Source organism: Bombus pascuorum, chromosome 3, assembly GCF_905332965.1.
Source record: "Bombus pascuorum chromosome 3, iyBomPasc1.1, whole genome shotgun sequence".
Classification (NCBI taxonomy): Eukaryota; Metazoa; Arthropoda; class Insecta; order Hymenoptera; family Apidae; genus Bombus; species Bombus pascuorum.
This window is the reverse complement of record NC_083490.1, coordinates 9,608,866-9,623,457: the sequence shown is the minus strand read 5'-3', so window position 1 is coordinate 9,623,457 and position 14,592 is coordinate 9,608,866. Positions and strand designations below refer to the sequence as shown.

The 14,592-nt window shown below is 36.1% G+C and overlaps 1 protein-coding gene across 1 annotated transcript in view; it reads left to right on the top strand.

Annotated features, from left to right (window-relative positions):
- The window catches only part of LOC132905037 (uncharacterized), a 269,837-nt gene that overhangs the window by 3,587 nt on the left and 251,658 nt on the right, over positions 1-14,592 (top strand). The window contains exon 2 of the mRNA XM_060955955.1: positions 3,745-4,471. Within this exon, the coding sequence (XP_060811938.1) occupies positions 4,359-4,471 (113 nt within the window). The 5' untranslated portion in view covers positions 3,745-4,358. The remainder of the gene's footprint in view (positions 1-3,744; positions 4,472-14,592) is intronic.

Genomic DNA, 14,592 nt, shown 5'->3' with positions numbered 1-14,592 from the left:
CGATACGAAGATAATCACCGAAATTCGAAGTCGTAATCTCGTACGCAGTTATCGGTCGGCCGGTCGTGTTCATTGATCTTGCCGTTTAACAGACTGAGATCGTTGCACCCGTGACATGAAACGTACTACTCGCGATGAGATAATTGTTCTTAATCATCGTGTATATTCTCATTGATAGTACGCGTGACTAAATATATCTTGAGCTTTCTTAAAAATTTCAAACGATACGGATCCTATTTCTCTTTTCTTTCTGAGAAAAAATAAACGACATCGAATCTGGTTCGCACGTCAAAAACGTTGCCAATATAATGTACGAGCCATTCGCCCGGTATAAAAAATTCAAATTTACCGCTCACGACACGTAAATAAAACATCAACACCATACGAAAACTGTAAAAAGAGAGAAACGATCAGATGGAATCGGCCGATTCTGGATACGTTTATCTATTTTTCGATATTGTATTTTCGGTCGGCATTCACTCACGGCCGAATTAGTGGCCGTTACTTTCGGTACCGGCGCCATAACCTTTCTCAACGTTGTCGATTTCGATCAGCGCCACTAGGCGCGTCGAGGGAACTGAATATCCCATCGTGACCTGTTCGCATTAAAAAATTTAATTATATTTAATTAAAATAATTTATTACTTTGATGTGAAATGTGGAGGTAGAGCAACTTTGTAATAATAAATTATACATACATAGAAGTTTTCTGTGGTAAGTGTTCAAATTATTTCGTGAATCATTATATATGTACATATGTATTTACGACCGTGATACCTAACCCTTAATTAGATTTAACCCTCGTCTGGTTGTAGATGAAATTAGAAACCCATAACGATTTCAATTAACATAATTTTAGTTTACTTAATACAAAGTGTTTTCTGTATTCTAAGTTATGAAGGCTATCAAAGTCATTGAGAAAGATACAGAATATAAATTGAAATTAAATATTCTAAAATTAAGAAACTTGATTCTAATCTAACCTAAACTGAATGATCATCTAGTATATAACTCGGCAATATCAATTAAGAGTTAATTATTCCTGAAAGTCTAAAAAATCGTCTTTTGACCAGTTTTTCGTTGTAAATACTACCTACCCATTCCATAGTGGAATAGGTTGCGTGACCACATCGTTACTAATTTCACGTTCGAAGGTTGACGCATCGACAAAATCGTCGAACGGAAATGAAAACGTTAGCAGGCCATCGGTGGTTTTCTTGCACGCGAGGCCATGAAAATTAAAACGGTGTTGGTTGATCGCGCCTTAGGCCCGTACAATTCGCCTCGACTAATTAGAGACGCCTGTCAAAATCATCTCTGACCGGAGCGAAGGAAGATGTCCACGATACACCAGCGTTTCTCGTATACTTGCCACTCATCCGTGACTAATGCCTAACAGTTGGCGGGTGAAAATTGGCGCGATGTAAATATGGGACGAGTTCTCATGCGCACAGCGTATATCCGCTCGATTTACATCGTCAGCTTCAGACGCGACATACAGTGCGACTCGTTCGCCCCCACTGTATTCGTCTTTGCTCGTGATCGCGGCTACTTTGCGACTTTCAGCGACTGACAAATCTCGTCGATAAATAACCGACTATCCACAGTGTAATGGCGGCGATTCGGATTATGCGAAGAATTCGGAAGTCGATCGCCGCAAACATGCAGCCGCTGCTAGTCCGCGCGTTGTTGAATAAAAATAGGTGACCTATATATGTCGCATGTATATGTATCAAATGTGTGTATGCTGTATACGTAAATGTATGTATGGTGTATGTATTTTTGTTTCGCGAAATTGAAGCAAATTTTTTAAATGCTTCTTTGTCGTCGAGCTTCGGAAGCTGTAAACGTTGTATTGCGAGAAATGTTGGCAGCATTTTTTATTTACATTTCGCGCGGTCTGTTTGGAATAACTTCTGGCTACAATAAGCCGCTTCGACGTAAGGTTCTTCGCGTCTCAGATTCGTGGTGCAAGATGAATCATGTTTTTTGCGAACGATAAAGTACATAATTCTTCGCCTGTTTTATAAATCTATAAAATTTTGCTACATATACATATACATATATGTATAAAAATATTTTTCTTAATATTGTATATGTACTTTGACTTTTGAAATGAGACTAAAGGGATGGCGCTGCAGTCGTCTAATTAATTTACGATACAATACACAGAGGGTGTTCCAAAAGTCTCTTCTATTTCAGTTACGTTACTTTTTGTAGTTAGTTCAGTGCGAAATATTAACAAATTTACCAAAAAGAGGAATATTAATGGTTACGTGGTTTCTTAGAACAGGCAAGAGCTGTCAGAAAAAGACCAACATGAGAAACAATAACAAATGTGCGGTAGGTAAGGTTGAAAATAATATCGAAAATAATAACGCCTTCTTTAGGTGTTCTTTATGGCTGTTCGATCAGAAAGCCGCTATTTTCGCGCGAAAAGCTTGCTCGTCCCGTTTTTGTGCCGACCTCGTCTCTGGTAACGGATTACCCAGCGGACATGATTACCTTCGGCACTGCTAATAGACGATCATGAATGAACGCGTGAACGCGAGTCGTTCTCTCGCGCGAGTACAGCGTATTCCAGATATTCGTTGCGCGAATATTAGTTATACGGGTCGCAAGTAGCTCAAATATGGCGTAGCCCATACGCCATATTAAGTTACGACTATACTACGGATATTTATGCATTTTCGAGAAATTTCATATTATATTAACATTTAACATTATAAATCCGTTTTGCTAAAATGAGAGATTAAAATATGAAAATTCGAAGACCATAGCAGAGTTAAGAATGTAGAAGTCTATAGAATACGTAAAATATCCGAACTAGAGGACTTGCTGTAATATTCAGCATATGAGACAAATTTCTATTTAGACTCGCAGTCAGGAAAACTCTTTATTACGAATAAATAATAAATAATACACTTGAAAATAGAGGAACTAAATATTCATTGACAATTTTTCTCCGGTTTCCTTTTTTCTATGACTCTTTTCTTTGTTTTCTGACGAAAGTTGAATTGGATTTTTGCAGAGATTATAGAGCATGTCCTGCTGTGTAGCGGTGAATTTTGGTAGACGCGAAGTAAACACGTTTCGATGCGAATATAGAGATGTAACTGTTCAAAATTGACTGATTAATTTTGACCTGAATTTTTGTGCATCCGTCGCCACTATACTGGTCTACAAATATTGACATTACCTAGTTGTACCATTTTACCGCGTCTTCTTCCGCCATGTTTCTTTTATTTTCTAGAAACTGAAATTACGTGTTTATACTGGCAACGAAGACTTTTGACGATTGCAGGGATAAATATTCACTAATTTAAATCTTAATTGACGAATTCCCGTAACATCTCTATCCTAAATTTCATCGTAAACACCAGAAATGGTACCATAAAATCATAATCTCTATGAAGTAATAAGTTTTCATGAAATTTCCAAATTTATACTATATCAGGTACATTGTAGAGAAAATAGAATCAGGTTGTTCACGATCAGAAAAAGCAACAGGTTATTAACCAAACAGTCTGTGTTTGCTTATTCCACGTACTATATTCTATCTCGCTCTACTTTTCAAAATTCGTATCATTTCTTAACACAAACCTTTGAAGCTTGCTTTATGATAATGTTCCAAAGACGTTAGGTATCCGTGATAACAACTCCTATACTTACCATTAGCTTTGATTCAGAAACGTAAACAACTTCCTCTTAGATATATCACTAACTCATCTTTTGTTTTTTTAGACAATCGGAGCCGATCTCCGCAGAACTTTCCCACGGAACGCTGCACCTGCAAGGATACTGCTAATTTATCAGGACTCGTCAACAAACGCAAAACTTCGCTACGTTTTCGCTCGAAATTTCACGAACTTTCATAGCTAATCTCTTAATCTCCGATTTCGACGACTCTACCAAAGACACAGAGAATTCTGACGAGAACTTGAGCGATCTCGTTTAAATTATCTTTGAGAAAAGATCACAAAGAACACGCTGATTCACTCGGAACCAGTGCACCGTGCACCAGCTTTATATCGATCAGTTCGTTCGCTTCTAAATTTTATTCGGACTTAATGCTCGCGACTAGGTGTTTGGACAGAAAATCGGCACGGAGTCGCGGGAATAGCTGGCGAAAATGTTCGTTTGCTGACGAGAGACAGCAGCAGGGAACTGATCGCGGTGGAAAATCGTCGTTGGAGATCGCGTTGAACGTGTCGAGGTGGCGGGACTTAGGTGAGGATATTCCGTCGCGTTTGACGTCGTTGTCGTCGTCGTGGTGCGTTGTTCAGCCTGTGGTTCGGCAGTGAGAGAAAGATAAGAGAGAGAGGCGGGCAGCTATAACCGGCAACCACACGGTGGACATGATTATTTCAAAGGATCTGTTCCTCTTTGGCGACCAAGATTACCTGCGCCTTCCCAGCAACGAGAAGCGCCAGCAACGGGCAATGGGCCGACCGATCATCAATGCTCCCAGGTAAGAGATTCTTTTACCGATACTTCGTAGCTAGATTTACTTTTCTTCCGATATTTTTTAGACGGCGGTGTGGAAATAGTTGACTGACGTTTGCTCGAAACAATTGGAAGGTTCCTTTCATTAGATCGATATTTTTTTAAATTTCGACGATGATGTTGGATGGAATAATTTTTTACTGTGAAAAGATTCGAATTTTTATGGTTTCGATATTCCAAATGGAAACAATGATTCGAAGAGAAGAAATAATTCTCGGTTCGAGAAACAATAGAGTGTAGAATAGTGGATTGTCAAAGACACTTCATTGTTTTCTACTTTATTACTTTATTTTAATTAATTAACAGTAATTGTTTGTTCAGACTTTCAAATTTCGAAAGACTAATAATGAATTTTAGATGTTATAAGATTGTCGTGCTATCGTAGGATATATGTAATAGTTTTCGATCATGTGAATGTTCTTAAATTTTGTGAAAAGTTTATGTGGTTATTTTAGCTATTGAGTAGATTTTGGGAAACATTGAGCAGGTTGCGCTTACAATTGTTTCGAGCAACGTAACCACAGTACACATCTATGAGTCTAAGACAAGAATATTTCTTCGAATTTTATTTAATTCTATTATTTTAGTAAAGAAGCTTTTCTTATATCAGTATATAGATTTTTCTAACTTTTAAAAAGAGAAAGAAAGATCAATTTGTCAATAGAAAATGAATTTCTTCGAATTTTATTTAATTCTATTATTTTAGTAAAGAAGCTTTTCTTATATCAATATATAGATTTTTATAACTTTTAAAAAGAGAAAGAAAGATCAATTTGTCAATAGAAAATGAATTTCTTCGAATTTTATTTAATTCTATTATTTTAGTAAAGATGCTTTTCTTATATCAGTATATAGATTTTTCTAACTTTTAAAAAGAGAAAGAAAGATCAATTTGTCAATAGAAAATGAATTTCTTCGAATTTTATTTAATTCTATTATTTTAGTAAAGAAGCTTTTCTTATATCAATATAAGATTTTTCTAACTTTAAAAAGAGAAAGAAAGATCAATTTTTCAATAGAAAATGAATTATTTTTAAAGACTGTATGATATTAGGGTTCATCAGATTTAAATTAAAATCAGATAGACGATGAGTTATTGTTAGATGAGTATTTGGAAATTAAATACAATTTGAACAACGTATAATTTAGCAAACAAAGTGAACAAAGTATACAGAACAAAGACAACCAGAGCTTAAGATAAGAGGACATATCACGTTTCGCGTATCATGGAAGGAAAAAGTCATTATTATATTTGTGAAATTCTAAATTTAAACACACGCCCGTATTTTCTTCAACTCAAAACTCGATCTTTCTTCACTAGCTTCTTCAATATTTTACATATTAATCAAAATCTCCAAATTATTCTCAACCTCTTAAATACATCACAAGCAAAATTCACAATTTGCTAATGCTTATCAAGAAAATCAAACTACTCGAAAAATTAGTATGATATCAATGTCTTGCATATATTTAATATATTTTCCAACATAGTATCGTTAATAACGTGTGTAATTGATACGACATTGAACATTGGTAATGAAAAAGGAAGAAAAGTAAAGACTCGCAAATAAAAGACGAACAAAAAATAAAAAATAAAAAGAAAAATAGCAATTAACGTTATGTACGCTCGTGCTCGCTAAATACCTTATCACGACTGATACAGTCGATGATGTCTTTCGAAAGAAAGCGCTCGCCCCTTATCTATTCATGTCGTAAAAAAATATATCATCGACTAATACGTCGGCAAATCTCAGCGTGCAATAAAAAGCGTTCCAGCATTGGCAAAACCATGTCTGGTCTCGCGACCTTCCGCCGTGTCATCATGCTCGTCGATGATTTCCAACTCCTCTTTTCCCCCATTCATCAACTTTATATTCACGTTTTCGTATTTATCGAAATCACTGTTGTTACGGTTCTATACATACAAAGACTAGAGAAGAACACGATAAATCATTTTCACAGAGCAGCAATTTTTAAATTCACGTTGTCCTTTTCTTTGATTTTAAGGCTAAACGTGTATCTTTCCACTCTCTTAATAACTTTAAAAATATTGTCTGTCATAATATTAAAATATCAAAGACGTATTAAGGATCAAATACAATGAGAGAGGGAGAGGTTTATCACAAAGTTATAAATTATTTCGATTTCTTCAAATTTCACAAATCTGTGGGATTTATGTGGAAACAATAGCGACAAGAAAAATATTAAACGAATGTTAAAAAACAATTTAATAATGTAAACCGTCTGAAAAAAATTGCAAATAAAACGTTGCGTTTAACTCAACATCGGTCTTTAAAAAGTTAAAATACTGTTTGTTTGAGTAGTTAGCTTCAACTTGTACGAAACTTCACCAATTACATATTTGGTCCTTATCGTGCCATTTTCCGCTTTTAGCTGCGCACTTTACACGAACATATTACAAAGTAACATTGAAATTAAAAAATCAACAAAAATGTACTTATCATATCTTTTGCCTGTGATCTTTATATACACATCGCTTCTCTATCGAACAAGGAAAAGAACAAAATCATCCACCACATCTTTTCCTATCTTCGTTACTTAGCATCCCCGTCTCTCTTCTTCGGTAAAATTTATTTATAACGACGCGGTTGTTTATCGTGGTTGATTTAACGAGCGTCGACAGTGCTTGCTTGTTTGCGCACGTGTTTGTTTGATCATGCCTTTTGTTCCGTTGCCCCGTCGTTCGATCAACAGTTTCGTTAATACTAAATAATGCCGGAACGACGTTCGAGATCTTGAAATGTTCGTTCCTCCTTTTCCCTCTGATTGTTTCTCGTGATTTGTAATTCGTCATGTGACGAAGCGTTTTTACAAACAATATTATATCGTTGGATTTCAATTGTTCATATATTAACAATCCTGTCTCGCAATGGTAGAAAGCTGCGGTGAACTGGAATGATCTATAAAAATACTTACCGTTACTTTACAAAGCGAAAACGCACAGAATAGTTTTAACTATAGAGCGAGTAAAACAATGCGCTTTAGCATCATCAGCTGGTTCTTCTTCAGTCAATTCAATTGATCCTTTTTTACCACACTATCCCCATTGAATCTTCAAATTAGAAAAAATATCTCTGTCCATCCCTCCTTACTATGTAAACGTACATCTTTTGTATTCAAACGTGACATTACATTTCGTTTGTTTTACTTCATAATGTATTTAAAGAAACTATTGGCTTGGCAACCAAATACCAACCTAATGACAAAATCTGCAATCACTTAGTTGCCAAGCCAATATTTGTCAATAATCTTAAGATAATCTTCGTTCGAAATGTTTGAGAACATTGTACGAATTTTTTCTAATTTTTTCGATGATTAATACTTATTGAACCATATATTTAATATAATACACTTTAAGGATACCATAGCCACATGATACATATTTACACGGTAAGGAGTGCTTGGCTGCATTTAAGTCTCAGGATGTACATTTATTTTTATTATTTATTTATTTTTACTTAGTCCGTGGCTTTCAGTTTTGAACGGGTTTTCGGTTTTACATCTCGTTTACCCATCACTCTTTTTACATTTTCTGTCCTCTGGCGTTATCACCTTATTGCCTCCTTCCTTATATCTATCTAAACTCTTTTCCTTGTCTATCTCTCTTTTCTTATGTATCTACCTCCCCTCTTATCCACTCTGTTATATCGCACTCTGTTATATAATCTATATCTAAAACTATGGCAACTTTTGGACTTTTGCCTCCTTGCTGTGCTTATTGTCGTTCCTCCCTGTCTTGTATTGTCCTTTTTTTCTCCATTATTGTTTTCAATTCTATTAGTCCTTCTCCAGTCTCGTTTAGTATTTTTTCTGTGTCCTTTGGTCCTCCCGTTAAGACCTCCCCCTGGTCTTCTTCTTTCCTTTTGCATAGTCTGCATCTTTTTTCTCCCTCTTCTTTCCAGTATTCCCTTGCTTTGGTCTCGCTTCCACATCTGAATCTCCTTAATATCTTTCTGTCCTTCCACTTCATCCTCTCTTCTAAGTATTTTGGTAACTCTTCTTTGGTGATTTATAGGATATACATATTAGCGTATTTCGACAATTACAGAGGGATACTTCTATTAGATGGAACGCAGACGAACGTTGGCCGTGAATTTTCATTACGATTTCGCTGCGGTTTGCTAGGTTTTCGTAGGGATTCCTGAACTTTGCGCGACCATTCTTTAGATTTTAGGGTTTCTACGGCTTTCCGTGGGGATTCTGCAATTCTTAGTGATTCCGTGTAGCGACTCGGCTGCACTCCGTAAATCTCCATACGCATGCCATAATTTCCTTCGTGAATCTTAGAATTCTCGTTCTCTCGTATTTCCTGCTAGCGACTTTGTGACCACTGTTTTCTGCATTGTGCTTCACTGGATTCTGTCACCACTGTTCCAAGAGTTTTGGATTTTTAAAGATTCTATAACCATTTGCAAACTGACGTAACAATCTTTTGATATTTCATACGTTCCCATAGGAAATCTCAGAAGCTTCTTTACGGATGTTGAAATCCTTGGTGATTCCATAGCTTTGTGTATTTTCACATGTCTTCTGGGTTTCGTAACTTTTCATTAAAAAGTCTCGGAAGTTCTTGAATTTTTACAGATCCCATGACTTCGCATAAACGGTGTATGGTACTTTCCCATAGGAATTTCATATTTTCCTTCGAGAATCCTCAAATTCTTCGCGATTTCATAGTATCATTCATAGCTCAAGGATCAATTTTAATCATGCTTATTTTTATTATATGTATAATATTATATTACATGCAAATTTATTTTGATTATGTGGAAGCTTTTATTTTATGGTTTTCCGCTAGGATCCTCGAATGTTCCAAAATTTTATATAACTTTGTACAGACTCACGTAACAGTTGTTTAATACGCCTTTCACCCCATAGAAATTCCATACACTTCGTCTTTACCTATCGACTACGTAACTGGTATCAATTGGGTAGTTTCTCTTCATCAAATTAGTTGAATTGACTTGTTCCGGCGTTTGGTCGAGTGAAATCGGGCACTTTTGATCAGGTTTTGGAAACGGACCCTTGAATTACCACCAACCTTACTCCATTTGTGTTTAAAGGGTCTTCAAGAGAAAAGAAAGTGAAGTCCGCAAGCCGGATACGCGTAAAACCGCAGTTCGCAGAAATGATATATAAATCGTATTTCGACGATCACCAGAAACCTCTCCTTGCTTTCCGGATCCAAGTTTCGAAAGTATTTCGAGGTATCGATTACCACTTCGCGTCTCGTCCTTTCGAAATCGTACGCAGGTTCTGTATTTTCCTGCGGCTAGCGAACGAAGCGAGATTCGACGCAGAGGAGAGCGAGCGAATTTTCTCGAATATTTCACTCGTGTTCCAACAGTCCACTGTACATACAGAACTTCAATACTAAAATCCAATTTCTCTTCAACATTTGATAAAAAGAGATTTCTCTGCTAACTGACAATTCTTCGAAGTTTCGAAATCTGCGCATATTTTTCCTTTCAAAACTGCACACAAAATGTAAAAGCATGTAAAATACCCAAAGATAAGATAAAATAAAGAATTAAAGTATCAATGCTCGTTATAATAATTGATAGATAAAAAGAAGTTTTTCGTAAAATTAGTTATTTTAATTAATGATGTTCATCGTAGAACATCATCGATCCCTTTTTTATCTCAATCTACTTAAATCGTCATTTGTGAAATATCACTAATAATATTAGTTCAATCGAGTGGAAGAGAACCCAGAGGTCTGACGTTTCTGGAACGTGAAACTTCAAAGAGAACAAAAAAAAAAAAAAGAGAGGAAAAAACCAAACTGGAAGTTGTTGTTACCATAATCACGTTTCGAAAATGTGAGTGTCAAGAGATTAGTTGGTGAATTGTTTATCGGTGTGAACGCACCAAATATAAGCTGATACAGAGAACACCGTCTTGGCAAATTGTAAATAAAAAAACGGAAAGAAAATAACGTGTTGGGAACGACGTTATCGTAGCAGCCACGGGATGTGGTCCTTGGTCTTTGATTTTTCGAGGAAAACGTTTGTAAATCAAGCTTTGTTTCGGTAGAAAACGACATGACTGATAACTTTCGTCTTATCTGTCACGGCTATTATCAATAATGCTACCAGCAAATCAATATCCAAACTTTCGTGTGGCGCTGTCCGCTTGTGGTCGTTTAGCTTCTTGTGATTAATTTTATTTTTAGGTTTGTTGATGTTGGGTAATCAACTTAATTATTGTTTTTTCGTTTTCCTAATCAAATTTATGGGATATCAATATTTATTAGATTTCACCTGTTTGTACGCGAAAGTACAGGTATGAAATCGTGGAATGAAGTAAATTATATTATACAAAACGATGCATAAATCAGAAGAATAAACAAGCAAGATTTGAATTGTACTTAAAATGTGTAAATACCGCTACGAGAAAATATTCCATGTTATAGTTTTAATTTGAAACTTAATTTAAGAGAACGTTAATCAATTTCAGCTTCTACACCACGAGTAAACGAAAGAAAAATTCCTCGCTAACTGTTAACTTCCAAACTAAAACAGACATCGTATTCTCTGGCATAAATAAATAAACAAAATTCCAATTACGAATACGAAAAAGCAGCGCGCTCAAAAAGAATCTGTCGACACGTTTCACGTTAAACTCGTTCCGCTAATTGGTTCTGCCTTAACCAATTCCACCATTCATTCGAACATTTCCGTAGAAAATCTGTCCATCTAACACGCGACCATAGAAACGATGTCGTGGCCGGCAAGAAACCGATGAGATACGAGATCTCCTGGACTTTCAACGGTTCTCAATTAGAACATCCTGCTACCTGGCGAGCAACGAGAAATCCATCGACTTTTCTTCCTCTTGGACCGGTTCACGCCCCTGTTTCGCCTGCTTACTTACTAGCGCCGCTGATAAGGAGAACGCGAGCGTGCACGCGCGTATCGCGCTCCCTTCCCATCGCCGAGAGTGGGTCACGCATGGGAAACTGGAACGGTTTCATCTTGAGGCGGAAGACTCGATTTTTCTCCGGAGGAGAAACCGCCGATTTTTCTTTCGATCGGTTCACAGTTTCTAGGTTAGGCGCCTGTAAATATATATAGGGTGTTTTGTAATTAATGGTACACGGTGATTCTACGTCAATGGGACACAGTACAACGGTTGGACACGAGGCTCCGTTTTCGAGAACATTGATTTCAAGTATTTGTCTAATTCGATATGATTGGTTTACGGTTTTCAGAGGAGGCACGTGTAAATATTCGTAAATATGTGTTTTGTAACTAATGATACAAGGGAACGATCTTACGCCAGAGAAAATTAGTTTGAACTATTTATCTAATCCGATGTCTTTCGATTAGTTCACGGCCTTTAAGTGAGGCGCGTGTAAATATTCATATACATAGGGTGTTTTGTAATTAATGGTACGAGGGAATGATTCTACGTCAGAGGGATACAGTAAAATGGTTGGTTACGAGGCTCTGTCTTTGAGAAAATAGATTTGGAGTACTTAACCAATTTAATTTCTTTCAAATAGCTTACGATTTCTAGGTTAGGCGCGTGTAAATATTCATATACATAGGGTGTTTTGTAATTAATGGTACGAGGGAATGATTCTACGTCAGAGGGATACAGTAAAATGGTTGGTTGCGAGGCTCTGTCTTTGAGAAAATAGATTTGGAGTATTTAACCAATTTAATTTCTTTCAAATAGCTTACGATTTCTAGGTTAGGCGCGTGTAAATATTCATATACATAGGGTGTTTTGTAATTAATGGTACGAGGGAATGATTCTACATCAGAGGAATACAGTAAAATGGTTGGTTACGAGGCTCTGTCTTTGAGAAAATAGATTTGGAGTACTTAACCAATTTAATTTCTTTCAAATAGCTTACGATTTCTAGGTTAGGCGCGTGCAAGCAAGTATGGCTTTACACATATGTGTGATGACTTGTAACTTGAATTACAATAGTTAAAAGAGGTGATTCTATTAATATTGAAAAAATAAATTAAAGATGTGGAGCAAAGCGTTTGGATACAAGGTTTCTGAAATATTTATCTAACCTAATTTCTTCCAATTGGTTCACAGTTTCTAGGTTATAAACGTGTAAATATATATATATGTCGAGTGTCTTGTGGTTGATAATTCAAGAGGTTAATTCTATGTGAAAAAATAAATCGAAGATGTGGGATAATAATTTTTGTAATTCTAGAGAAAAGTAATTTGGAATATTTCTTTCAATCGGTTCACGGTTTCTAAGTTAGACGCGTGTAAATACACGTATACATAGGGTGTTTTATAAACAACATCTCAAAGGAGTGGGCTCTATGTGAAAAAATAAGTCAAAGATGCAAAGTCCTCGGATATAAGCTTTTACTTTTGAAAAAACCAATATTCCTTTAAAAAAAGGAAGCATGTCGTGTATCTGAAAGGTGGTCGAATTTGTAATTTTTCGGCAACTTATGCAACACCATACATAAAGCCACGGGGACTATTTAAAGAAACGCATCGAGAGCTCGCGTTATCTCACGAACGAGCGCAACCAACGCGTCGGGATTCAAGTTCAATTCGGTCCGGTGCAATGCACTTTGGCCGTGTTCTTTCGAGAGTAGATGGAATGATTCATTCGACGGAATTAGTCAGAGTCGCAAGAGATCGATCGTTGGAAACCGCGCTCGATTTCACGGCACGTTTCGACGTCTCGGAAACCGTCGTCGATCGTGTCTCCATTCGTTTCTTTGTATCTCCTCCATTCTCCCATCTGAATCGGTTCCTTTCTTTCTTCCATCCTTCGAAACCTAATTTTTTCGAGTTTCCACGACATTCCACCGATCGATCAAATCCATTTTCGGAAAATCTCTCGTTTAAACGATTAGGTTTAATTTTTACTTAGGCGATAACGAAGATCCATTCTTCAGATATCAGATGATTAAAAGAGCAACTGAAAAATAATCTGTTTCAGAAGATAATCGAACGAGCAAAGGAATGAATAATATAAGAGTAGACTATTATTACTATTATTTGTTATTAACGCTTTGTCTGTGCGTTATCCAAGATCGTTCATTTTTTATTAATTAATTCATAGGTATTTATGATCGAATCTTTATGAAAATTATTACGTATTGTCGCATTTAAATTTCTCGCGAAGCATCAAAGATCGAGACGTTAATATTTAAAGACCATTATATGTTTAGTGGTATATAGCGTTAGTTAATATTAAGAAAGAGCGATTTAAAGATAATACATTCGAAAAAAGAGAGAAATGAAAAGAAACGAAGAATAAAAGAAATAACTGAATTATTCACGCAGTGTAGAACGTGAACGAGGAATTCGCTTAGTTGGAAAAGACGCGTGTGGCGTTTCGTTGCAGCAGCCACGACCTCTCCATAAAAGTCTCTCGATAACTGGGTTTCTCTCGACGTTACTTCTCGCGACATCGCATTCAAAACATGATCTCCTTTCTTTTTCGCCTTCTCCGAAGCGCTTGGCCATTTTTCGTCTGCCTTTCGCGAGCCTTTTCGTGTGGCTCGGTCGCATAAAATCGACCATGGAACCTGCTCCGATGCATAATGCTTAAACATCAACGTTAGGACTTTAATTACTTTGTCAATTTTGCGTTATACAAGTCGATTATTTTCTTAATTTTCTATTTTGCGTAGTTTCTCGAATTGGAAATTTGATACTGACATCATGGTCCATCGAAGTATGAAATTTATACGAAAGAAATAAGAATGGAAGATACTTGAGAAAATATATAATTCAAACAAATATTATTCGTATACTTTATACAAAATCGTAGAAAACTCTCGAAAACGCATAAATTTGGAGAATTTCCATTTCTTTACAAACATGAGGAATCTTGTTTTTCTTCTTCTATGGTTTCTATATAATTGTGGAACTTTAGAAAAAGGATGTAAGTTCGACAGAAAATAGAAACAGATTTCTTCGTGAAGAGGATTTTGTATAGAATTTCGTTCATCCATGCGAGGTACGATCTTTTGCTTTTGATTTCCAGTTGTTTTGAAAATTCCTCACGATATTTGTGATATTGATTTTATCCGTTATCCCCAGGTTGCTAAATCGTTCGCTATCAAC